The sequence below is a fragment of the Limulus polyphemus genome, unplaced genomic scaffold (genome assembly GCF_000517525.1).
Source record: "Limulus polyphemus unplaced genomic scaffold, Limulus_polyphemus-2.1.2 Scaffold2420, whole genome shotgun sequence".
NCBI classification, from domain to species: domain Eukaryota; kingdom Metazoa; phylum Arthropoda; class Merostomata; order Xiphosura; family Limulidae; genus Limulus; species Limulus polyphemus.
Genome location: NW_013668030.1, coordinates 90,839 through 117,256, shown reverse-complemented (window position 1 = coordinate 117,256; position 26,418 = coordinate 90,839). Strand labels below are relative to the sequence as shown.

The 26,418-nt window shown below is 31.7% G+C and overlaps 2 protein-coding genes across 6 annotated transcripts in view; one reads left to right on the top strand and one right to left on the bottom strand.

Moving 5' to 3' along the window:
- Nucleotides 1-8,105, top strand: part of LOC106466908 (transcription intermediary factor 1-alpha-like) — a 67,813-nt gene extending 59,708 nt beyond the window's left edge. For all 3 annotated transcript variants that reach the window (XM_022394986.1, XM_022394985.1, XM_013927214.2), the window contains exons 15-17: nucleotides 1,500-1,655; nucleotides 2,651-2,850; nucleotides 3,851-8,105. In XM_022394986.1, the coding sequence (XP_022250694.1) occupies nucleotides 1,500-1,655; nucleotides 2,651-2,850; nucleotide 3,851 (357 nt within the window). In that variant the 3' untranslated portion in view covers nucleotides 3,852-8,105. The remainder of the gene's footprint in view (nucleotides 1-1,499; nucleotides 1,656-2,650; nucleotides 2,851-3,850) is intronic.
- A 5,234-nt stretch (nucleotides 8,106-13,339) lies between these two features.
- The window catches only part of LOC106466910 (next to BRCA1 gene 1 protein-like), a 40,245-nt gene continuing 27,166 nt past the window's right edge, over nucleotides 13,340-26,418 (bottom strand). For all 3 annotated transcript variants that reach the window (XM_013927216.2, XM_013927218.2, XM_022394987.1), the window contains exons 13-18: nucleotides 24,214-24,436; nucleotides 21,476-21,613; nucleotides 19,377-19,702; nucleotides 18,154-18,287; nucleotides 17,846-17,945; nucleotides 13,340-15,254 (exon numbers count right to left, since the gene is read on the bottom strand). In XM_013927216.2, coding sequence (XP_013782670.1) covers nucleotides 14,892-15,254; nucleotides 17,846-17,945; nucleotides 18,154-18,287; nucleotides 19,377-19,702; nucleotides 21,476-21,613; nucleotides 24,214-24,436 — 1,284 coding nt within the window. In that variant the 3' untranslated portion in view covers nucleotides 13,340-14,891. The remainder of the gene's footprint in view (nucleotides 15,255-17,845; nucleotides 17,946-18,153; nucleotides 18,288-19,376; nucleotides 19,703-21,475; nucleotides 21,614-24,213; nucleotides 24,437-26,418) is intronic.

Below are 26,418 nucleotides of genomic sequence, written 5' to 3'. Positions count from 1 at the left end.
TACAACACCACATGTGTCAGTCAAAACGAATTATGACCTTGTGACTACATATAGCATACTTCACTTGTTCCTGGATGGTGTGATTATATTTGACATTTCTCATCTATCTTGGATGGTGTAAGGTTGTAACTAGATGTAACCTTTCAACTGTTCCTGGACAGTGTATGATTGTGACTAGATATAACATTTTAACTGTTCCTGGATGGTGTTTGTGACTAGATATAACATTTTAACTGTTTCTGGATGGTGTTTGTGACTAGATATAACATTTTAACTATTGCATGGATGGAGTAAGGCTGTACCTATATATAACATTTCAGCTGTTCCTGGACAGTGTAAGACTGTGACTAGATATAACATTTTAACTGTTTCTGGACAGTGTAAGATTGTGACTACATGTAAAACTGTACCAATACAGGATAGTGTGAGTATCTGATATACATATAACACTCTTCATTTCTTCTTGAACATTGTTTGCTGTAACATACAGTGGAAAATTCTTGTTTTACGACTGTGCATAGCAGTTTATTAGTAGTTCATTAAGCTATATAAGATGTCTTGCAGTTAACTTCATTAATAGTCATTGACAAATGTATCAGTCTTTATAGTTTTGTGTGTGATTATTATTTTATCATTCTACAGATATATCAGTCTTTATAGTTCAGTGTGTGATTGTTAATTTATCATTCTACAAATATATCAGTCTTTATAGTTCAGTGTGTGATCATTAATTTATCATTCTACAAATATATCAGTCTTTGTAGTTCAGTGTGTGTGATCATTAATTTGTCATTCTACAAATATATCAGTCTTTATAGTTTAGTGTGTGATTATTATTTTATCATTCTACAAATATATCAGTCTTTATAGTTCAGTGTGTGATCATTATTTTATCATTCTACAAATATATCAGTCTTTATAGTTCAGTGTGTGATCATTATTTTATCATTCTACAAATATATCAGTCTTTATAGTTCAGTGTGTGATTAGTTAATTTATCATTCTACAAATGTATCAATCTTTATAGTTCAGTGTGTGATTATTATTTTATCATTCTACAAATATATCAATCTTTATAGTTCAGTGTGTGATTGTTAATTTATCATTCTACAAATATATCAGTCTTTATAGTTCAGTGTGTGATTGTTAATTTATCATTCTACAAATACATCAGTCTTTATAGTTCAGTGTGTGATTGTTAATTTATCATTCTACAAATATATCAGTCTTTATAGTTCAGTGTGTGATTGTTAGTTTGTCATTCTACAAATATATCAGTCTTCATAGTTCAGTGTGTGATTGTTAATTTATCATTACTGTTTTCTAAATGTAGTCAGTAGGGGCATATTATTTAAGATTTTGGCACAATACTTCAGTTGTCAGTATTTCTGTCTTGTCAAGAAGTAATGTGTATTTCTCTTTAATAATGTGTTTAATACCCCTAGTTATTATTATAATTTTTATGTAGCTACATAATGGTGATTTGTTTTTCTATCCAGCAAGTACCCAACTACTACAAGGTTATTACTAAACCTATGGACTTGCTGACTATCAAACAAAAACTTTCTCCCAATCATTTTAACCATTATGAAGATGACGAGGAATTCATCTCGGATACTCGTCTTATCTTCAGCAACTGTTTTGTCTTTAATCCAGTAAGTAGCAGCTTTATACTGAATTTTTACAATCTTTGTATGTTAGGTGATGCACAATACCCTCATCAATTGTGTCAGTTAAACTAATAAATGAAGACTGTTGTAGGAAATGTCTCCAATCTTTTCAGATTCATGTTCTAACAAGTGTTTGTTATTCTAAATGGAGTAGTCTGTGTTGAAAGGGTACACATACCTTTAAAGATCTTATCTGTATATAAAGGTTGTACTGGAATTTTAGGATCACATTATAGTCTTAGCTTTGTCATACTACAGTTACATAGGATGTCATAACTTTAACATCCGTTCTTCTGTTGTGAGCGTCAAAACTTAATGTAAATTACGACTGCATTCTTGAGGATAAGAATCTAATATCGAGTTGTAAACTATAGTCAAGAAATCTTTAAGCCTATATTCATAAAAGATCAGTGTTTGTGTATATATATATATGTATATATACATTCAAAAATACCCTCATACTTATCGTTTAAAAACAAGAGAAATTTATCAAACCACAAAAAGGGAGAACAATTTGATATTTTTATAGTAGTGTTTATTGTAAGTTATAGAAAAATCAGAAATTCATACCCACTCTCGCATATACTGAGCTAAAGCATAAGACATTAAAAGATCTTTAACTCTGTATTATAAAGTTGAATTATAAGAAACAGGTAAAACTTCTTAAGTTATTTGTTAGTTCTGATCTATAGAATTAACTTTCTTCCATCAGTGGTCACTGACATTAATAATTATGGAACAAAATTTGTTATTTTCATTTTTATGTGTACATTCCACTTCATCAGTTGAGATAAAACACAGATTCAAATATTAAGCATAAAATATTTTAAAGTCTTAATTGTACTTCGGGGACTTAGGCTTAGCATAATATTTTTAAGATAATGAGTTACACACTAATTTGTAGTGATCTTCTTTTTATTTTGTTACCAGAAACTTTATTAAAGATACACTAAAAACATTTTAAACTGTTCCTGATGCAGGAAGGATCTACACTGTATAATGCTGGCAAGATAATTGAAGCATATTTTTGTGATCTGATAAAGAAATACTTGCCTGAAAAAACTTTTGAAATGAAAACTCAGCTAGCTGAAACTAAGGATTCTACATCTTCAGATGGAGAAACTAACAAAGCTAAGCGACAGAGGAAGGATTCTTCTGATAATTCACCAACAGAGTACTGGTAAGTTTACAGCAGTTCCTATAAATCCCTGATCAGTATAACCTTCTCTGCCATGTAATATTTCAAGTACATTACACCTAGTAAAAATATAAATCTGCTTAGTTTACATAGTGTTTTATATTTAACATTTAGTTTAATTAAGTCTTATTTCTCAGCATATTAGTTCACATACTTTGTTTTGTTGAAATTACCTTAAAAAGATGTACAGACGTAGCACCAGCTACATCTTTTTATTTTAGCACTTTAACCACCAACTTCACATTTCAAAGAGAAAAATTCAGAAACGACAAGAAAGAATAAAAAAAGTTTAAGCACTTTCTATATTTTACTTGCCGCTCTTTTGTTTAGAAAGAATTTAGAAACCAACTTGTCTGACAATAGGTATCTTGTTATTCATTTGTTGAAAATAAATATTGAGACTCCTACTTTCCTGATAAAATGATCAGTGTCACTCTTATTAGAAGAGAAATATTACTAACTTTATTGTTCTTGTACAAAGAATATTAGATCTCTGGTTGCTAGGGGCAGCTGAGTTTACCACTATAATGCATCATCTCTGAATCTTTTGGAATCCTTCTATTTATCTTTCCACCAATTAATGTTTTTATTTTTAGATAATTTTTCAGTTTTTTCATTGTTTTTTACACGTTCTTTTCATTTTAAAAAACAAAACAAAACAAATTATCACCAGAATGTCTTGTACATGCTACCCAAAACACAAATATTTGAAAGTCTTAATACTTTGAAATGGTATAGCTAACTGCTAGAAGAGTTAGTTGTTGTTTTTATTCTAAAAAGAGTTTATCTCACTTATCTTTATAAAAATTAAAGGTATTGCTCTATGTGAAATTAAAAATTGTAATTATTGTCCAAAAAATAAAATTTCTTTTAAGTTGAAATTACTTCATGAAGAAACCTGACATGTGTCGAAAAACAGAAATATAAAATTGATTACTTATGAAAATAATGTAATTTTCAAATAATTAATTTTTTTTTTCAGACGTGAAGAAAAACGGATGTTGTAACCTTTACCACTCTCTTTATTATTTATTAAATTTGCCTATGTAACTGTTTCAACGGAGGAGGTCTGAGGGTCTGGGCAGTTGATATTAAGAATAGGCCAGGTAGCACCAGAAGTTTTCATCAGCACTCTTATGGACTTACCGAGGATCTTGTAGCAGAATAAAACACAAAAGAACTGAAGATAAATTGTTGGGGAAAGTTACTAGAATAGCTTGCTGTCTAAAACTTGATAGAGGAAATTGCTTAAAAAATGTTGGTTTAACACAGAAAAAATATGTTTAATGTAGATAGTTCCATGGGGTGATTTATAAAAAAATACTTGTAACTTTAAACAAGTTGGCCTGGAGTATCAGGGTAATATGTGCGCTAAATATTTCAGGAAGGTTTTTAAAAGGTTTTGTTGTAGTACGGAGATGAAGAAGAAGAAGAAGAAGCTGATTAGAGAAAATTGTCACACCTCACAAAAACCAATGAATATGATACATGGATTTGTTAACTTGGACAGTTGGTTGAGGATGTGTGTATACTGTCTAATTCACCTTTACACTTTTTATGTGTGTTCAGATCTAGATAAGTAAAAAAATTAAAACTTCAGTATGTCCATGTTCTGTATGTTGGCACTGTAAGCTTCATACTAGACAGTTTTTATTGATCACCTGAAAAAAAGAGAGATGAAACAAAATACTAGGCCTACCCGAGAAACCATATGTTTATAGAAGTATATTCAGAGTCCTACTTGTTTCACTTGATCATTAATTGTAAATATCATACATACATACATACACACATATATATATATATATATATATATATATAGCCAATTGACATTTACTTTAACTTTCAATAACTTAGCTAAAGCACACACAAACTTACTATATAACTATTAGTTCAAACGGTAGATTACTGGATTGTATATATATGTATGGTTTAACATTTGAAAAAGGTCATGAGTTCACTATGCTAAATAACTAAAAGGTTATACCTTTTTATGGTTTAACAACTGAAAGAGCCCATAAGCTCACGTTGTTGAAAAAGTGCAAGGTTATACAGTCAAATGGTTGAACAGCTCCAAAAATCACGTGTTCACGTTTTTGGATGATGACATGAAAGGTTACATTTATATTGTTGAAAAAATTATAAAAAAAGACATACATTGTAACTAAATGTTTATTCAACATTCTAGCTTTTATTTAGAGATAAGGAAAATTATCCTTAATTTTAAATTAAAGGTTAATTGTATTTTTACTGTAGTACATTAATGCTTAGAGCAAAATATTTCTACACAAAATACATCCATAATGTCAATGATAATATCTATATAGTCATTAGTTGGTAAAAATGTTTCTTGTTGTTGTTTTTTGTAGCAGAAATTATAAAATTTCATGACATCTAGTAGTTTGGGAATAAAATAAAACATGAAACTTTTAAATCATTAAAATGTATCTTGTATCATATTCTATATAAAATTACTAAACTGAACAAACCATTAGATGGAAATTGGTGAAAAAAAATAACTATAAGCTAAAGCGAGAAAAGTAGTTGAAGCAAATATAATTCCTAGTTAAACTATTGTTCTTTAAAATCATTTTATAAATGAAGACCATAGTAAATATGCACTTTGTTATCCAAGTTTTGCCTGATTACATCCTAGCTTCTCGTTATACATCTTTAATTTTTTTTTGCTTCATCATTGTTCACTTATTTTCGCATGGTTTTAAACTAGAAATTCTCAAAAATCTAAATTCAATAGATTTATAATTTATTGAATATTTATAAAAAGAAAAAATGGTAAATTTCAAAGGATACAACACAGACTGTAGGAAGTATCATGCAGGTTATGTTACACATGCAGGTTATGTTACACATGCAAATGAATTCAACATCATTTGCATCATAAATATATGATTGAAACGATGCAGAATACATTTACATCATATATGTATGTTTTAGAACTTTAATGTGTTATAAATACATCTAAATTATATCTACAACTTTTATATTAATATTTACAATATCTTTAAACTGACAAAACCAATTCTTGATGTTTACTTTAAAACCTGACAATTTTTTTCATTGATGGTATTGTTGTCAACAAACTTGATATTAAATTTTGTACAAAATGACACAAGTAGCAGTTTTAGTTACTTGTCCAAATTTATTTAAAGTTTCTGGATTAAGATTATTCCTTCAAGTTTAGGATACTTCAGGCATTTCTGGGCACATGATCTGATATTGGGTTATTTTATAACCTTTTTGTTTGCTTGTAATTACCATCTTATTACCATTGGTAAGTGATGCACCTAAGTTACCAAAACTTCCAGTTTTGAAGTTCATTTATCAAATTGGAGTGCGAGTATCAAAAATACTTTATAGTTATCTTATGTGTTTTGAAAATGTATGTCTAGTTTTACAAATATAATATTTTAAATACTTATACAGAATCTTTAGTAAAAATTAAAAAGATTTGACTGGACTTTTAAACCTATATAGGAAGTTTGATATCAGAATGTTTGTTTTTATAACCAACAAATTTAGGAGTAATTAGTTAGAACTTCAGCTGATTGAAAGATATAAAAAAGGACCATATTCATGCTTCTAAAAACGTGTACATTTGGTTACTCTAAAAAAGTAGTTTTCATCCAGCAAAAGGTGAAAGAAAGGTTTTTTTAAGAATGGCAGCAAGTGATATGTTTATAGCATGCCTGTAATAATGAGAATTGAAATACGGAAAGTGTCTTGTATTAGACGGTTCGATAATCATTGATCATTCTTTAGTTTTCAGTTTAAAAGTTTTGAAACGGCTGGAGATAAATGTAGTGTTACAATATATTAATTCAATTGACAGAAATGAAGGGATTAAAGAGTTGACCAATGACATAGCCTGAAAAAAATATAACAAAACATTCAGATATATGTAAAACTACCAAAGCATATTATTTTGTTACCTTGTATAGTAGTGTGACCTTTATCTATTGGCTAACCTTCAGAAGAAACTTGAATTACAATTATTTCTGTTTATCTTGGGTCTCTCAAAGCTTAGAATTTAACATGTTTTTTGTAGTAAATCACCAGGCTGGTAATGTCAGAAATCGACTAGCCCGTCATGGAAAAGAGCCAGTGGTAGAACATATTCAGTTTCTTGAAGAAAGTTAATTAAATGCAAAACTGATGTGTTGTTGAATGCTGCAGCTAAAAAGATAAATTTATAAAATAATCACCTTTCTTTAATTATATTTTTTTTTCTCCAAAGATTAGCGATAGGGAGCTGATAGCTTTAGTTAAGTTTTAATTCAGACAAAATTTGACAATTGGGGATTTTATTAGCCGAAAAGAACAACGTCTTAGCTTTTAGTAGCTGCGTGAATTAACTTATGAAATTCCAAAAATAAGATATAGGAAAAAAAACCAAGAACACAAATATAGCAATAGTTTCTAGGCTGTGATGCATGTGGGTATTATTTTGTAAGCAATGAAATGTCTGGTCTACTGAAATTTTCACTAGCCATTCGAACTACTCAAAATTGCTGAATTTACTAATTAACCTTTGGCTAGTTAACTACCACTACTGTTGAGCTCTGTCTCTTCCATTTATACCTATTTTCATTGAACTTGCTCTATTTTCAGCAGATGAAGTGTGAACAAACTCAAGTTCATAATAATAATTATAACACTAAGAATCTTACTTCAGAACTAGAGAACTAAGAAAATTTTATAGTGGCCTACCACATTCAACATTGTATGATCATATCTCTGACATTACAACTTAAGTAACTCCCACATGTGTGTAGTGTATGTTGATCTACCACATTCAACATTGTATGATCATATCTATGACATTACAACTTAAGTAATCCCCACATGTGTGTAGTGTATGTTGATCTACCACATTCAACATTGTATGATCATATCTGACATTACAACTTAAGTAATCCCCACATGTGTGTAATGTATGTTGATCTACCACATTCAACATTGTATGATTATATCTCTGACATTACAACTTAAGTAATCCCCACATGTGTGTAATGTATGTTGATCTACCACATTCAACATTGTATGATTATATCTCTGACATTACAACTTAAGTAATCCCCACATGTGTGTAATATATGTTGATCTACCAAATTCAACATTGTATGATTATATCTCTGACATTACAACTTAAGTAACCCCCACATGTGTGTAGTGTATGTTTATGAAAATAAATTTTTCAATTTTTGTTTTATAATTTATATTAGTGTTTTGTATTATCTTCAAAAATTATTTATTTTTTTCTAGTGGTTTTTAAATATTCCTTAAGAATATGGGAGGGAATATTTTAAAGCTTCATGTTAATGTTTCTTACTTTATTACAAAATACTGATGTAAGTTTTGTAGTGAAGAAAGTAAATTTAATTAGAGACAGAGTTTTTAACTGTGCTATTTTCTAACAAACTATTACTCTTAATTCTGTTGTATATGCATAAAATGGTAAAATGTGTTTTTCTTCTCGTTGTTTTGTTTTGTGAGTATATTTCAATTGTTTTATTTCTAACATATAAAAACAAGGTGTTTTCAAGAATTAATGGCAACCAACTGTTTCTTTTTAAAAATTAAAAACTGACTAACATGGTGAAAGACTCATAAATATGTACGTGTCAGTCCTTTTTAGGAAATTTTATGTGCAATTTGAGACTTCTCAGAAGGATTGTATTTTTATATTATTGCAAGGACAATAATGTTATGTATTAAAATCTTCATAATAATGTTAAGTCATTAACAAGAACTATTACAAATTATATTAAAATGATTTTGAATATGCAAATCAGCAACCCCATGTTGAAATGAAATGTACCAGAACTACATGTTAACATTGTTTGGTGTTTTGTGGTAGCGTGATGCCACTGAAAATTGATCACTTTTGGAAAGGATACGTAACAGAAAAATATTCATTCACACAGATCATAAAGATGTGTACAGATTGAGGATTTAGAATTTCCAAGACTTGGATATCCATTTTACTAAATGGCATTGGAAAACAATGAAATATGAATCAACCTAATACATCAAGACCATCCAGAAAGAGACCTGTAACAATTTGTATCTCAGCTATAGTAAGCAGTGTATTAGAATCCACAAACACAAAGGTCAGTGACAAAAACCATCCACATATCCCAGGCAACAGTATGAAACAAATAAAGGATAATCATCTGGAAAAGTGGCCAGCAAGGTAAGGATTCACCACAAGCAGCCAGAGAAGGACACAGATATTCATGCTATTCTATACAAAGATATACTAGTCAAGTCACCAGACATAGCACCCATGGATTTGTGTGTGAACAGACTGTTGAAATAGACAGTAGAAAACCATCATCCATGTGCACTAGATGGATTATGGAAAGCAATCGATAAGTGGTGTGCTTTGGACATGACAGCCTTATGATGCACCCTTTTTCAATGGAAACTACACTGCAGGGAAACTGTCAAGATTTACAGTTGTCAGACAGAGCATGACTGGACATAGCGACATGAATTGTGACAATGTGGTAAGGCTCCAGAGTTAGTTTGACACATTTACTTATGTTTCTCTTACTAATTACTTCCAAATAATTAGTGGAATAAGTTTTGCAACATTTAAAGTGTTTAGGATAGCACAGACAATAAATACTCATCCAATCACATGTTGTAATCAAATACGCACTTTGTGTCCCTGAAGTAGAATGGCTGGGACTTTTGTGATCGTAAATATTTTTTGGTTTTATTTTATTTATAGGTTTTTACTCTGATTTATGTTTCTTGAACCAATCTAATTATGAATTAAGAATGTATGAAAAATTGTACACAGTGTATATTCTATTCATGATGTCAGTGAAGTCCACAAGTGAGGTCACGGAAAAGCAGTTCTTCCAGGAGATGCAATGGAGAGACAGATTTTTAATTTTAATAATGTAATTTCTTTGAAAGATGAGGAGAATTAACCCTTTTTTTATATCCAGATCTAGTTTGATGGTAAACTGGTGAGTAGTTAGGATGATTGAGAGACAGATTTCAAACATAATGTACAACGTGACATGATGCAATATCATGGCGAGATGCAATCCTTTTCTTTTTTATATAAAATTCTCTTCTAGAATCCCACAATATGACAAGGTATTCATGGACTCCTGAACTATTACTGGTGGTAAATATAAGCACATACAGTTAGAATAAACTTGTTCACAGTCCTGACCTGAACCACTTTGGGACATTTTACAATTTCGTCTGTATGGAAACCTTGGAGATTCCTTTCAAAATGAGTTTAGATTTATCCAACAAAATGTTTTTGAAATGTCAAAAAGAGAACCTAGGCTTTGAGTAATGGTAAAAATTAAAATGATGTTCCAGTAGTTAAATATGACATCTGCCTCTACGTGGATAGTGTACACAAGATGAAGGTAAAAAATGATCACTATAACAGATTACATACAACTTTTGATTACCTGACCATAAAAAAAAGTTTAAACTAAGAACCACACACTAGGATAACACACTCACCAAATTGCTATAGTAACCCGTGGACCACACACCAATACTTATGGTGCTTCCATCTGTGAGCAGTGAAACTCAACTTATTTTCTGGCATTACAGAATAAATATTCACTAACAGAATTCATCTGAATGAAGACTTTACAGTTTAAATTCTCATATTCAAGATTAACATTGGTACTGTCACTACTCAACACATCTATTACACTGAGTAACCCAACTTATCGTATAGCCACTAGGAGTTGACCCACTTGTTATATATGTTGGTATCACAGAAGGTAAATCCAATGAAATAAGAATGATTCCATTCAGATTCATTTCCACCTAATTTACAAGCTGTGCTGACCAAGAACACAATTCCCACTGGCTATACATGGATGTGTTATACACTTGTGGGTGATTCTGAAGAACTTCCACAGCTTAACTGGATCATGAATGTGCTACATTAATAGTATGAAGAATACCTTGACACTAAGAGAAGAAACACATCTTTTATTGACACTGTGGTATTTTACACACAATCATAGCTTCTTCATTCCAGTATTTTAAAAAACACTCTACACACATTTTCATCCATAACTGATATATCAATTTAAGAATTTTTCACACACGAATACTCTCTCGGTCATTATCCACTTGAAAATTAATTCATAATCACATTTCAATTAACTCATCTTATTTAAAGTTTATCAGAACTTATAATAACTGTGTTTGCTACCACATGTCCAAGCCTGGTCTCTTAAGGTCATAAATAAAGACATTAGATGTCGCATTGTTATACCACGTTTCAATATCAACCTATTCTCTGTATTTCAACTAATATGGTATTAAGTGTTTCAACGATTTTTAGGTATTTAAACTACAAATATCACTAGCTTTACTAACTTAAGATTCTTTGTATGAATGAATTAATAACGAAGTGGCTTGGCTAAAATACTGTTTCATGAAACAATATTACTACGAGTTATTTATATATATTTCCACCAAATTATCAGTGCTTCTATTTCATCCTGTTAAAACCCTTGCAACATTATAATTATAAAAGTCAAACTTTAATAATTATTACATTTTTATATGATAAAAAATACTTGAAATTGATCTTATTACGTTAAATTCAATTTTTCCTTTCATACTTGCACAGACTTTTCCTTTGGAGTAAAATGATTTTGTGCTATACTAATGACAATCTCTCTGGTTATGATTAAATAAAATCTTTTATTATGCTCTTCCACTAGTTTAAAGAGCTGAAGTCTGAAAGTTTATTTGATACACTAATGCAGGGGTTTCAAAATTTTTTATCTTAAGCCAACCCCAACACTTTAGACACCCTGGCTGAGGCCCCTCCTTCTAACAAGTTATCAGGACTTTTAGATACTAGTCACTCTAATGTCCATTACTGTTCTTGCAATTTATTCTTTTAACAAAACAAAAACTCTTAAGTCAGACCTCGACAAATCCTGGGTGCCAGGTCACCATGGCGACTAAAGATTTCATGTTGGCACCTAGTATTTTATCCCATTTTATTTTTGTGTAGGGCTGTGTTAAATAGAACTCAAATCTAGCACAATTCTGGACTCTTGGAAGTTCTTCAAGTCCTAAATCAAACTTTGTTTCTTTGATTTCAATGGAGGATCCAGCATTTCTTGTTTTAATCAATCATGTTAAGACTCAGATGGGACCAAAGGCAGTTAGTTAAAGCAACACTATCAAGTGGTTGTTGATATCGTGTGATCGTTAGCATGCACTCCTTGCTGTGAAAGTAAATAAATATATGTAGCCCCCATTTCCTGGGATAAATAGTAGTGAAGTTAGGTTAGGCACACCTGGCTCCTAGATCTGAAAATATTTGTCGAGGCCTGCCTTAAGTAAACATATTTATTGGAATAAATGCGAGCTTGAAAAGTTTCAGGGTTTGAAAGAGAAATGTAACAAAGACATTCTAACAATTATTAAACTTTCTCCTTGACAACCATCATATCTTGAGTTACCTGTCAAAGTTAGCCATTAGTACAGTGTAGAAATATTCTGTTTAAAACTTCACTGACACCAGAACAAAGCAAAATTTTCCACAAGAATAGTAAGCCTAACTTCCTAAACCTGTTCCTAACAGAACAGGAAAACTTACATAAAAACAAAATGTTAATCCTGTATTTCTAAGAGTAGTAGTTTCTATTACATTCCTATTTCATATAATGCCTTCAAAACAATCATTACATTCTAAAAAATGAAAATCATGTTGATAATCATGTGACTTTATGTTGTTTACATGGAGAGTCAAACAAAATCCTGAACTGGATGCTCCCAGACATTTATACAACCAATCCTCTAAACATACAAGATTTTCAATTTTTCCCCTACAAAATTTGGAGTATGCCAGTGAAGATTAGTGCACAATTCACAGATGTACAAAGACTGAAAACTACATTTTCAAGCATAATTTTATCACACTGAGTAATAAAAGTAGCAACACATAATGGTAGCTTAAAAACTAAAAAGGAATAATAAACATCAACTGCTTAACGATTCATTTTATCCATGCAAAATACATTGTCCACTAATACATTAGTATATTTTTCTATTACTTCACAAGTTACTGAAGAGAAAGGTAGGCAGAAAAGAACATAGCAAAATAGTGTATACCAATCTTAACCAGTTGTGTAATAAGACAAAAAACATGCTAATATAAAAACCATTGTGTCTCGATACGTTCTTTCTATGGACAGGTTTTACGAAACACTAGAAAGACCTTATTAATGCTGTTTATAAAGATCTGATGAGACATATTAAGAGGAAAAACAACTACTTATAAGTCAGCTGCTGTGTAATCAACACAACATTTGCTCTGATTTTGCAGAGAAATGAACACAGTTACTTTTAATCTGTACTTCTATTCTAATGCACACGTAATAATCAGTAGAAATTTCAGCTTCAGATAAGAAAGCACAACTAAAGTATTGTATACTTTAATTAACTGACTTAGGTCTGTTTTAAATGGGTAATTATCAATGATTTTAGCTAAATTACTTCCATTACGTACCAGCATACAGACCACAAGGAGTCCTCCGTGCACGTACATACAGTCGTTTGTTGAAGACGAAGACTGGGGCGCACTCAATGGACTCACGTAGCATTATTTAGATTAGCCATTGCAAAAGCTAAGCCAGGAATTAATCAAAAGTTTATGTATTATAATTTCTAAATTCATAAATTGAAGACATTTACAACTTCAAAGATGTACGATTAAAACTAGTCCAATCGCAAATTCTGATTTACTCCTTGATAAATTGAATAACATGATTAGTCCTGACCATATCTTGCAGGTTCAAAAAAAAAAGTGAATTCTCTACTATTTCCTGTTAATTTGAATAAAATGTCTAATCCTGAATTTACCCTGTAATTTTGAACAGGTTAAAAGGTTAATCCTACTTTATTTCCTGTTAAACTTCAATAAGAGACTAGCCCTGAATTCTGAATAAGGTTAGTCTTGACTATAACCCTGCAAATGTCAAAAGGTTAGTCCTACCTTATTTCTTGATAATTTGGATGAGATGGCTAGCCCTGAATTCTGAATAAGGTTAGTCTTGACTATAACCCTGCAAATTTAAAAAGGTTAGTCCTACCTTATTTCTTGATAATTTGGATGAGATGGCTAGTCCTGAATTCTACCCTGTAATTTTGAACAGGTTAAAAGGTTAATCCTACTTTATTTCCTGTTAAACTTCAATAAGATGGCTAGCCCTGAATTCTGAATAAGGTTAGTCTTGACTATAACCCTGCAAATTTAAAAAGGTACGTCCTACCTTATTTCTTGATAATTTGGATGAGATGGCTAGTCCTGAATTCTACCCTGTAATCCTATACAAGTCTATTCCTAACACCCATCAACTGCAGGTTTGAACAAGATTAGTTCCAGTTTATAATCTACATATTCAAAGGTTTTAAGACAAACATAAAATGTGATGCATTTCACCAAATCGTTTTCTCACTAAAGCGATATCTGAAAAGATTCTTGTTTTATCTTACTCTGTACAAAAGCAAAAAAAAATCACCTGAATAGAGTTTTATATTAAAACAAACACTGACATACTGCTTAAACTATTCCCCAAGTACACCCTACATAATTTTACTTACTAGGAATACTAAAAAGTAAAGAAACAAATTTCTGTGCACCGGTCTTTAAAATTTAAAGCTGCAGTTAAGAAAAGAAGTAACTGCTAATTACTAACTAAATCACTAGCCCTGAAACTCATGTAATACATGGTAACTTGGTTAAAAATATCAATAAAGAAATTTAAATGAGCAATTCTGAGCTCCTAAACTTACTTAAACTTTGTTTACAAAGCTAAAACTACACTGGTTATTATACTCAAACACCGGAGAAATACACAGTTAGAAACGTCAAGAATCTTTGATTAGCTATATATTATCTTTACAGTTTTACTTGAAAGTAAAGATAATTTTTGAGATAATAGATAAAAGAAAAGAACAACCTACAACACAATATCAACCTTATTCTAGTCAAAATCGATCTGATTAGTAAATGAATCCTGAAATGAAGATTGTTGGTTCGGCTGTAAGGATTGAACGTGGGAGTTATATATTATACGAGTTCTCCTAGGACGTCTGTCTGACCCCGTTCTTCTGGCCGACGGATGAGACTGTTGAATGTGGCGATGTTGAAACCATTCATTATCTTCTAAGCTGACCAGTTCTGAGATAACAGCATTCAAGTCTCCACTGTGCTTCTGTAGAAGTTTCTGGTTCAGTGCCTGGTTAAAGAAACCCATCTCACCCAGCTGTATCATGGGTGTTAAAGGCTGGGCTGGTGGCTGAGTAGGCCAGTTTTGTGATGGTGGTGTCCACAGATGTTCCACAGACTGAAAAAGTTCCAATTAACCTATATTTCTTTTATGTTTCATTAAAAGCTGTGAATAAAGTTATGTCATGTTATTTTGAAAACCACATACACAACATTTATGTCTTTAAAGATCAATACCACTCACATGTATTAAACGTTTAGTCCTAATAATCCTACATAACTTTAGTAATACAAATTCCACAGCTTTAGTCCCAATAATCTTACATAACTGTACAAATATAGAAACTCATCTCCACTGCTTCAAGATGACTTGCCTCAGCTCTTGTCCATTAGTTGGTGAGTTTTGTTGCCTTCTTATTCTTCTGTTCAGATGATCGTAGAGATGTGGTATTTGGTATATATTAGAAGAATGAGCTGGCTATGGGGCAGAACAGTGATATTGATGGATTGGATGAACTATTGTGCTACTCTCTGTGTGCAGGGTCTGACACTGTCGTGCTGGAAAAAAAACTATCCTAGGGCTATTAACAGGAGAAGGACAGAACAAAAGTTAGCAAGATGTTATTTGATCAGTGAGGTTACCATAGATTACAAGTGAGATCCTCTGGCCACCACAAATTCTGCCCCACACTATGATGTTTCCTCTCTCAAAGGTGTCTGTCTTCTAAATACAACACTGGGGTGTTTGCCCCCCAGACTTGGCCATTAGCTTTGTATAAGAATAACATGTTTTTGTACGAGAAGAGAAGCCTACACCAGCTGTGTATGTACCATCTTAAAAGATATCTCACCAACCTAAGTCTGCAAAGATAATGTTCAAGGGTTAGCATTGTCCCTTTATAGGGACTGTAGATGTGGATCCCTGTAGCTATAAGTTGCCTGGTTAAAGTGTGTCAGCTGATGGCATAACTCAGTGAATTTGCTGCCAATGACATCACAGTCAGGAACATGTTTTTCAAATGCAGTATGAGTAAGTAAATAGTAATCTTCTTGATGTGTGGTCATGAGGCCTGCCTGTCCAAGGCCCGTCTGATCAGTCTGCCCAAACCAGCCTGACAACTTTGTAATAGTCACTCTTGAACATCTGAATTTTTTTGCAATCATGCATTCCAAATGCCATCTCTCGCTGCTGTGTAAATTGTGATAGTATATGGGTGATTTTTGTTATAAGTTATGGTAGGTTTAAGGTGATTTTCCTTATAATTCATGGTGGGTTTTTAGGTGATTTTCCTTATAAGTTATGGTAGGTCTTAGGTGATTTTCCTCTGTAATTCATGGTAGGTTTTTAGGTGATTTTCCTTATAAGTTATGGTAGGTTTATGGTGATTTTCCTTATAAATTATGGTAGGTTTAGGTGATTTCCTCTGTAATTCATGGTAGGTTTTAGGTGATTTCCTCTGTAATTCATGGTAGGTTTTAGGTGATTTCCTCAGGTGATTTTCCTTTATACGTTATGGTAGGTGTTAGGTGATTTTCCTCTGTAATTCATGGTAGGTTTTAGGTGATTTTCCTTTATAAGTTATGGTAGGTTTTTAGGTGATTTTCCTCTGTAATTCATGGTAGGTCTTAGGTGATTTTCCTTTATAAGTTATGGTAGGTCTTAGGTGATTTTCCTCTGTAATTCATGGTAGGTCTTAGGTGATTTTCCTTTATAAGTTATGGTAGGTTTATGGTGATTTTCCTTATAAGTTATGGTAGGTTTTAGGTGATTTTCCTCTGTAATTCATGGTAGGTTTTAGGTGATTTTCCTCTGTAATTCATGGTAGGTTTTAAGGTGATTTTCCTTTATAAGTTATGGTAGGTTTTAGGTGCTTTTCCTTTATAAGTTATGGTAGGTCTTAGGTGATTTTCCTCTGTAATTCATGGTAGGTTTTTAGGTGATTTTTCCTCTGTAATTCATGGTAGGTTTTAAGGTGATTTTCCTTTATACGTTATGATAGGTTTTAAGGTGATTTTTCTCTCCAGTGATTGTTGTAGAAATATGCAGATGCATTTTTATATCCTTTGGGAACAGTTTCCTGTGATGCAAACTGTTAAAATGCATTTTCACGCATCAGAGAGAGTTTTGTTTGCAAACTGCGTTTCACACTAACAAACATAGCCTACATCTAGGCTCATACTATGAACATAACATATACATTTGAGATTCATTCATGTTGAAGATAACAATAAATTTTGTTGGTGTACTTTCTTTTGGCCATCTGTATAGTTTGTTTGTACCAGAGAAATATTAAAATACATTAACAACAAATTACAAGATGTGACACAAAGGATATTCACAAGGGACTTCTGCCATAAAAATATTACAAACACATGGACTGAATTGCACAAAATAGTAAGCATATTTAGTTTGAGTGGGGGAACTATCAGATTAAAGACTGACTCATAGAGATAAAAAACTCCTTATTGACTTTGTGACAGTGAAATGGGATCAGAACCAGAAAACAACTGATTAATAAACACAGTTAATTAAATATACTGTTCTTACTTATCATGATTAGAAAACATTGTTTCAACAGTTGGGCATCCTTGCTGCTAGCAATATGTTTGGCCGTAATTCCGATAATATGTCATGAGGTTAAGCTTAAGTTTATATATTAAGCTATCAAGGCAAAATAACTGTTATAATAAAAATATTTCATGCTTTACCTGATTTGTTCCAGTGAAGACGGCACGGGCTGTGTTATAAACGGAAGCTGCAGCACTCAGAGCTCCCATGACAAGTGCTTCGGGAAGAACCTGAACAGATCTAGATTTTTACAGAACATAAAAAATGTTTGATTAAAAGAATTTTACAGAAATTTTGGACTGAATAATGTTATTAAGGGATAGAAAAAATCTATTAAGTTTTCATCTGGAGTGGTCTCTACCATATCACCCTAACCAAACTAATGGATAACATTACTGGAAATACAGTGCTTAATATAGTACATAATGTCACCAAAAACTAGTCTTACTTTTCAGTAGAGGAAATTGTGGGATTCTGTCCCAAAGGCAGAACCTTAACATCTGATTTAGCTTCAGCAACACTAATCTTATCAGGTAGTTGTTCTCGATCATGTTTATCTTCTGTATCTTCCATTAATTTGCCCTTAACACAAATATGAAATATAAACATACCTGTTAGACACCTAAAATCACAAGAAAACCTATAAAATCTTCCTTTTGAAACTGAGTATACATAAATTACTGAGGATATTATCTCATGATAAGACTGACAATAATTTCAATCACGTCCCTTCTTAAAAACAGAGTATAGTAGCTGGCAAAACGTGACCAAATAATTGGCAATAGAGCTAGTACAGATGGGGTTAAAATTATTAACTTTATTATGTTGTAATATCACAGTTATTACAAGATATCCAGCACCACTTCTGTACTCTGTCATTTAAAAGCTGGCCTTAAGTAAGTTCCCTCTCAACGTTAACCATGAAAATCAAGTAAATAAAACTGTATAATTTTTGCATGCTTTACCTATAAACTGTGAGTACATACATCATTTCCCTAACTGAAGTCACAAAGTTTTTAACAGCTATCTTTCAAGCATGATTGTTGGGACACATTTATGGTTTAATATATTAATGAAAGGAAACTAACACTTAATCTTCAAAACAACATTATTAAAATAACCGTCTGTCTTTCAAAACAAAACAATATAAAATAAAACAGGCTTATGATTTTTAACAAAAAATATCAAAATAAACAGGCTTATGATCTTTAACAAAAAATATCAAAATAAACAGGCTTATGATCTTTAACAAAAAAAATATCAAAATAAACAGGCTTATGATCTTTAACAAAAAAATATCAAAATAAACAGGCTAATTATTTTTCTTTTAACAAGACAATATCAAAGTAAACAGGCTTATGATCTTTAACAAAAAATATCAAAATAAACAGGCTTATGATCTTTAATAAAACAATATAAAATAAACAGGCTTATGATCTTTAACAAAAAAATATCAAAATAAACAGGCTTATGATCTTTAATAAAACAATATAAAATAAAACAGGCTCATGATGTTTAACAAAAAAATATCAAAATAAAAAGGTTAATTATTTTTCTTTTAACAAGACAATATCAAAATAACCAGGCTAATTATTTGTCTTTAACATAATGTCAGAATAAACAGACCAATGATTTGTATTTAAAAACACAGTTTTGTGTCATTATCCAAACCTGATTTTCAGAAGCACCAGCACCGGTTCTCTCCACAGTTATGTTAACTGGAACTGTCTGTGATAAATTACTATTCTCTGAAACCTGATTTTCAATTATATTTAAAGCTGGGTTATCAAAATCAGGCATAGAGGTTACACGATGACCCAATAACTCCTCTTGCTGCTTATTTTCTACACCAGTTTTAAAAGAGGTGGTAATATCTTCCATTAAAAAATACGAGACATCGTCATCTACATTCGTTACAGACTCTGTCTTGCTTTCTGATGGGTGAAGTATGGAATTGGTTGTTTTGTTTGTGGACACTTGGCTCTTCTCTTCTGCTTCTACATAAAACAAATACAATGTTGCCTTAATATCAAAAGCTCCAAATTATTATCACAACATACTAAGAGCTCTACCTTCAGCCACTAAGCCCATCCAAGCTATAGTGATTACTATAATAGGTCACCAGCCTAAAGCTGGTCACAAAGAAGTATTTTATATATATTAAAAAAAAAAGCGTGTTTGGAAAAAATGACTATTTGTTCTTGTATGTTTACTTTCAAAAATTAATTTGCAACCTAAACCGATTAATGTTCGAAAGGTTATGTCAAATCTCCTACTGCTAAACAAAACACAACAGTCAACCTATTAAAAGTTTCAACTCTTTGGTACAAGTTAATATGTGTTACAACTGAAGACAACCATACAGTGTCTTGCATTAAAAAGTTCAGGGTGTAATTGTAGCTGACACATCTTTAAAAATAAGCGAATATGTGCAATATATAATGACCACAATAAAAAATAAGAACAAAGTTGTTATTGTTTTGGAAATCAAAAAATGAAACTTGTAAAATCAGTTTATAGATGTAGTTCTTTCAACTGCACTTGTTTATATTCTTAATAGGTAAAACTGTAATATTTCCCTAAAGGAGCAAAAACCAAGTTATTAATTTTACAATCTTCACAAGGATCTCTTAATGCTGCAATTCCTTGTGCAGTGGTAATGAGAAATGTGACTTTCAGTATTTAATACCAGAAACAATATACATTATGGAATGGGGCATCAGGAACATTTCTAGATTAGAGGTTCTCAACCAGTGAAACATGGCAGCAAGTCTCCCACTAACAGCACAAACACCTCTATAGATTAGAGGTTCTCAACCAGTGAAACATGACAGCAAGTCTCCCATTAACAGCACAAACACCTCTATAGATTAGAGGTTCTCAACCTGTGAAACATGGCAGCAAGTCTCCCACTAACAGCACAAACACCTCTATAGATTAGAGGTTCTCAACCAGTGAAACATGGCAGCAAGTCTCGCACTAACAGCACAAACACCTCTACAGGTAAGTTATGTACTTATCATAAGATCCTGGACTTCTATCAGTAAGTTAGCATTACCCAAACTAATGCTTTAATGATGTTAGAAGTCATCATCATAATTCATACACGTGTGTATACATGTCTGAGAAAAGTGTCCCCTTTGGTAGATTGAGGCTTGACTCGGGAAAACGTCGAGAACCTTTATTCTATAATGCTTGATTATTGATGTGACAAGTAACGCAGACTAGATTTCCCATTTCTTGCTCATTCCACAACTTTTTCAGATGCACTAGTGCAGTTCACCCCCCAACACTAACTTACAATACTACAACGTTGTTTTACATGCATAACAAAAATAATTATTTGAAATACTTGGGAGACTATTGTAATTTATAAGTGTAAGTAGTGTTTACAAAACAATCATTTTAGGTATCTCAAAAACAAAATAGGTCGCTACCTTAAACAATAAGCCAAAAGCTTTGAATAAACTGGTTTTTATATCAACTCTGAATTTAGTTAAACAATAAGCCAAAAGCTTTGAATAAACTGGTTTTTATATCAACTCTGAATTTAGTTGGGTGTTTATGTGAGGTTTCTATGTTCCTTCAGATATCAACTTTCATGATTACATTAGCTTTAAACCTATCTATATCATCTTCAGAGTAGAGAGTACAGGATGTTATGACTTCATTTACTACACTGGCAGAAAAACTTAGTATCTTCACAAAAAAGTTTGGCTTATGAAAACGTTACTAAAATCCAGTAAGGGTATACAGTGCCATAAACTCACCTGCCAAACTGCTGGTCCACATATCAGAAGTCAAGAAAGGCTTGCTTAAATTAAAGCATGGAGGCATGGGTACCACAACAAACTCTGTGTCAGACTCAGAACTACAAAGGCTTAAGATGCTGGATGAATCTTCTTCATCTAATGGAAGGATACCTTACATTAAACACTCTAATTGCACTCCTTGTGTTCTGATTAATTCTTTAAGACATCATTAATTGTTCTTAATCTAATAAATCAATCCATACAACAGTTTTTCTAAATGCTGTGTAAAAACGTTCTACAAGTTCTGATGAATCATTACAGGTACAAAGATTAATACGATGACTTGATCTCTCACTATTTAGTAGTTCAAGGAGAGAACTAATGTTGCTGACTGAGCGTTTATGTTAAGTTTAAATAATGTTTTATTTTAAACTGGTGCAATGAATTATTAAAGGCTTACAGCATAGCCTATAAATAATTAGTACGAGTTTCATATATATATATATCCAAATTTTCTGCTTCAAAATAATATTAATTCTATTAACAAATTATCAAATAATTGTTGTTATGATATAATGTCTTGAAATTCACAGTACTTGACTGTTTTAGTTGATTAATGCTAAGCACAAAACTACTCAATGGGCTATCTATGCTCTACCCACCACAAGTATTGAAACCTAATTTTTAGCATCATTTGCCTGCAGACTTATCACTGAACTACTGGGGTGGTTCTAAAAAAAAACAGAAATAAGATGTATCTTTGTAAATTTACATATGTATTGTTCGTATTTAAATGTACATGATACAGTCCTTATACGTCTTGTCATGATACAAGTCTCATGAATTTTTAGGTCATATAACTCAAAATATAATAGCATAAGTTACTTTATATATATATATGCCTTTGTTTACGATATTTTTATCTGAATTGATCAGAAATGCAATAAATTTGAAGAATATTTGTGTGCTATCATTGTACTATACAATTTAACAAATATTAAAATGTTTTATGAGCTTGTTTTTACATAACATGAATATTTTTTACCCTTCGTTTATGGCTTGTGTAAATCTGCCTACCACTCCATGTGCAAAGATTTACGAATTTTTGTAGCGGGCCATTCAAAATGTTGCTCGCAAAATGCTTGCATCATATGATGTCAACTGCAGTTGAAGGGTTAAGTAAGACTTTTATGTAAATTTTAAGTCTTTTACATTAAAAGATAAAGTCCTCACTATTTATAACTTGAGATTATGTTGACAATTATACAGTATCTATACAAGCACTGAAAATTATAATCTCAACGAGTATTTCAGGATGCAAGAAGCTAAACATTTCTTTGTCTTCTTTATTACTAAAGTCAGATACATAGAAAAATTATACTCTGTATAGTGTTTATAATAAAACATTTGTTTTTAGATTTCTACAACAAAGAATATATTTTGTTTTCACTATTTTCTTTTAATATGTTAAGATATCAGATTTTTCATGTTATTTTCTCTCAGTATAAATAATCAGCCCTACCTGATTTATAAATGATTACTCTTACATCAATGTTTGTTATTCATTTTACTTCACTCTATTAGTGTGAGAATAATGTAATGTTGTTTACTACTCCACTCTTTGTGAGAAAAGTGTAATGTTGTTTGCTAGCCCTACTCCACTTAGTGTGAGAATAGTGTAATGTTGTTTGCTAGCCCTACTCCACTCTCAATGTGAGAATAGTGTAATGTTGTTTACTAGCCCTACTCCACTCTTTGTGAGAATAGTGTAATGTTGTTTGCTAGCCCTACTCCACTCAGTGTGAGAATAACATAATGTTGTTTACTACTCTATCAGTGTGAGAATAGTGTAATGTTGTTTGCTAGCCCTACTCCACTCTCAATGTGATAAAAGTGTAATGTTGTTTGCTAGCCCTACTCCACTCTCAATGTGATAAAAGTGTAATGTTGTTTGCTAGCCCTACTCCACTCTCAATGTGATAAAAGTGTAATGTTGTTTGCTAGCCCTACTCCACTCAGTGTGAGAATAGTGTAATGTTGTTTGCTAGCCCTACTCCACTCAGTGTGAGAATAGTGTAATGTTAATTGTTAGCCCTACTCCACTCTCAATGTGATAATAGTGTAATGTTGTTTGCTAGCCCTACTCCACTCTCAATGTGAGAATAGTGTAATGTTGTTTACTAGCCCTTCCACTCAGTGTGAGAATAGTGTAACGTTAATTGCAAGCCCTACTTCACTCTCAATGTGAGAATAGTGTAATGTTGTTTGCTAGCCCTACTCCACTCAGTGTGAGAATAGTGTAACGTTAATTGCTAGCCCTAATTCACTCTCAATGTGAGAATAGTGTAATGTTGTTTGCTAGCCCTACTCCACTCAGTGTGAGAATAGTGTAACGTTAATTGCTAGCCCTACTCCACTTAGTGTGAGAATAGTGTAATGTTGTTTGCTAGCCCTACTCCACTCAGTGTGAAAATAGTGTAATGTTGTTTGCTAGCCCTACTCCAATCTCAATGTGAGAATAGTGTAATGTTGTTTGCTAGCCCTACTCCACTCAGTGTGAGAATAGTGTAATGTTGTTTGTTATCCCTTTGTAAGAACAGTATTGTGTTTTCTAATCCTGCTAACTTACTTAACAACTTTATACTTAATGCAACTTCTGTATATAAACATTATCTACAAAGCTTTATTTTTTGTTTGTAAATTACAAATTAAGATAGCAAGAATTGAAAATTAGAGATGAATCAGACAATACATACCCAAAGGTGTCTGACTGGGTGTACCTGGGTGACTGCACTGAGGTGTATCAATAGGTGTTGAAGGAATTTGGTTTGGTGTAACAGGGTGAGTACCAAATGGTGTATTGTTAGGAGTGCCTGTGTGGGAGACAACTGCAGGCTTAATAACTGGTTCACTTTCCCTCTTCTTCTCCACACTGCTTAAAATTTCTGCAATATGGCTGTCATTATGCTTCTCCTCTGCCTGTAATTAAATAAGGCTTAATGTATTAAATAAAACCTCACAGGAGTAACAATGTTTTTTTTATTTTAATACATCAAAATCATTCCAACAGTCATTATTACATGTTTTGTATAACTTAAAGTCTGTGGAATCCATGCAAAATCCCTAAACCTGCTTTTTGATCCCATATTTATTTTCATAAAAAAAGAGTAAAATAATCTCTGTTGCAATGACAGTAGAATAAAGTAACGGAGGACTAAGTAACGGAGGACTGGATGTAGCATTTACTGAATGCTAATATGTCCTATTGACAAGAATATTGTAGCCTAACAGATAAATAAAATAAAAAAACTGGGTTAATACTAAAAGGTTCAGTTACATTAATATATGGGTCTTAAAGTTTCTCTAGTAATTTTGTTACGTAACACCAAAATAACTACAACCTAAAGTGCAAAAGAAATAGTGACTCAGCATATTAAAAATATTAGAAATTTGCTTTAATTATAAATATATCTTAGGCTTACAGTTAGCTTGGCTTTTTGAATTCACACAACTATGTGAAGGATGCTCTGTGCTTTTGTGGCTAGTAACATGCCTTTCATTTCTGTGATACAGAAGGACGCAAGACTGTCGGTAAACTATCATAAAATTGATTAATTCTTTCTGTATTGGAAATAATACCAATAGTTTAATAAATCTAAAAAAGAGAGAGAGCAGGATAACATGTTTCATTACACGTAACACGGCTAGTGATTAAAATACAAAACAGAGTTATATGTAGGGTTAGCTAGTTGGTCAATTCACCAGTCAAATAATGTTAGATGATCAAAAATTCATTATTAATATAAAACCTGTATTAAGTATGGTAAGTTGCAGAGTATCAACAGAAAATTTCTGATGACTTTTTAGGCCTCTAAAGTCCCACTCTGCCTATAGGTGAATCTTGGAATTACATCCTTACAAACAGACTTCAAAATGACATAAAGCTCAATTCAAACAATACAAAACTGTATTCATTATGTTATTGCCTAATATAACTTATATTTTTACATATTTTGTAAATAAACTATATATGTATTAATGTAATGCATCTCTGCTCTTCACGTACTGAAACCTTTACAGACGTGTGATGCTATCTTATGTAGTAACATAACATCCTTCAATATTATGCACCCAACAACTATAACATTTTTAAACTTTCAATATAACTTCATAATAATGGCATATTATTAAAAACACATATAGTTACTTCGTAAAATTAATAATAATATTTATTTATGATACACAATGTAAAAATGGCACTGCTGTATACAAACTAGAAACGTTTTTTATTTATGTAATTTACATTATTACATTAAATGAAGCAAAATTCAACACATGATAAAAAAAAAAGTAATAATCAAAAAATATGTGACTGTATTTGATAAAATGTGACTGGTCAGATGCCCAACTATGGGTACATGCCATCTTAAGACTGACATTATTCCACTATATCAGAGGTTTTGAGCAATTATGATTTTAGTTTTGACACAAAAGATTAATTCATTCTGTATAATCCAACAAAATACAAAACAATCTGAGTAATCAAATTTACGTGTAATAAAGTTTTGTCCATGGATGACTAAGAATAACTTAACTGAAACAAATTAACTATTGTGTTTATTGCTAACACTATATACTTTATGGCAACTAAAATATTAACTATTGTGTTAACTGCTAACACTATATCGGGGTCACTGATGAGGAGTGGAATTATCCAAAACTAGTCTGGCTCACAGACACACACCCCAATGAAAGAATAGATCATTCCAAGCTTTTACTTGTTGTTAAACAAATGTTTAAACAACTCTATTCAATTATGTACCAGCTGCCCATTGTGGCTAACAGTACGAAGAATTAAATTGTGGCGAAATGCTACAAGTTTTTCAAATACCTATAAAATGATAGGTTTCTTTTTTGTGAGTGTAAAACACTTAAGTGTACCATTTTGATACCTCACTACT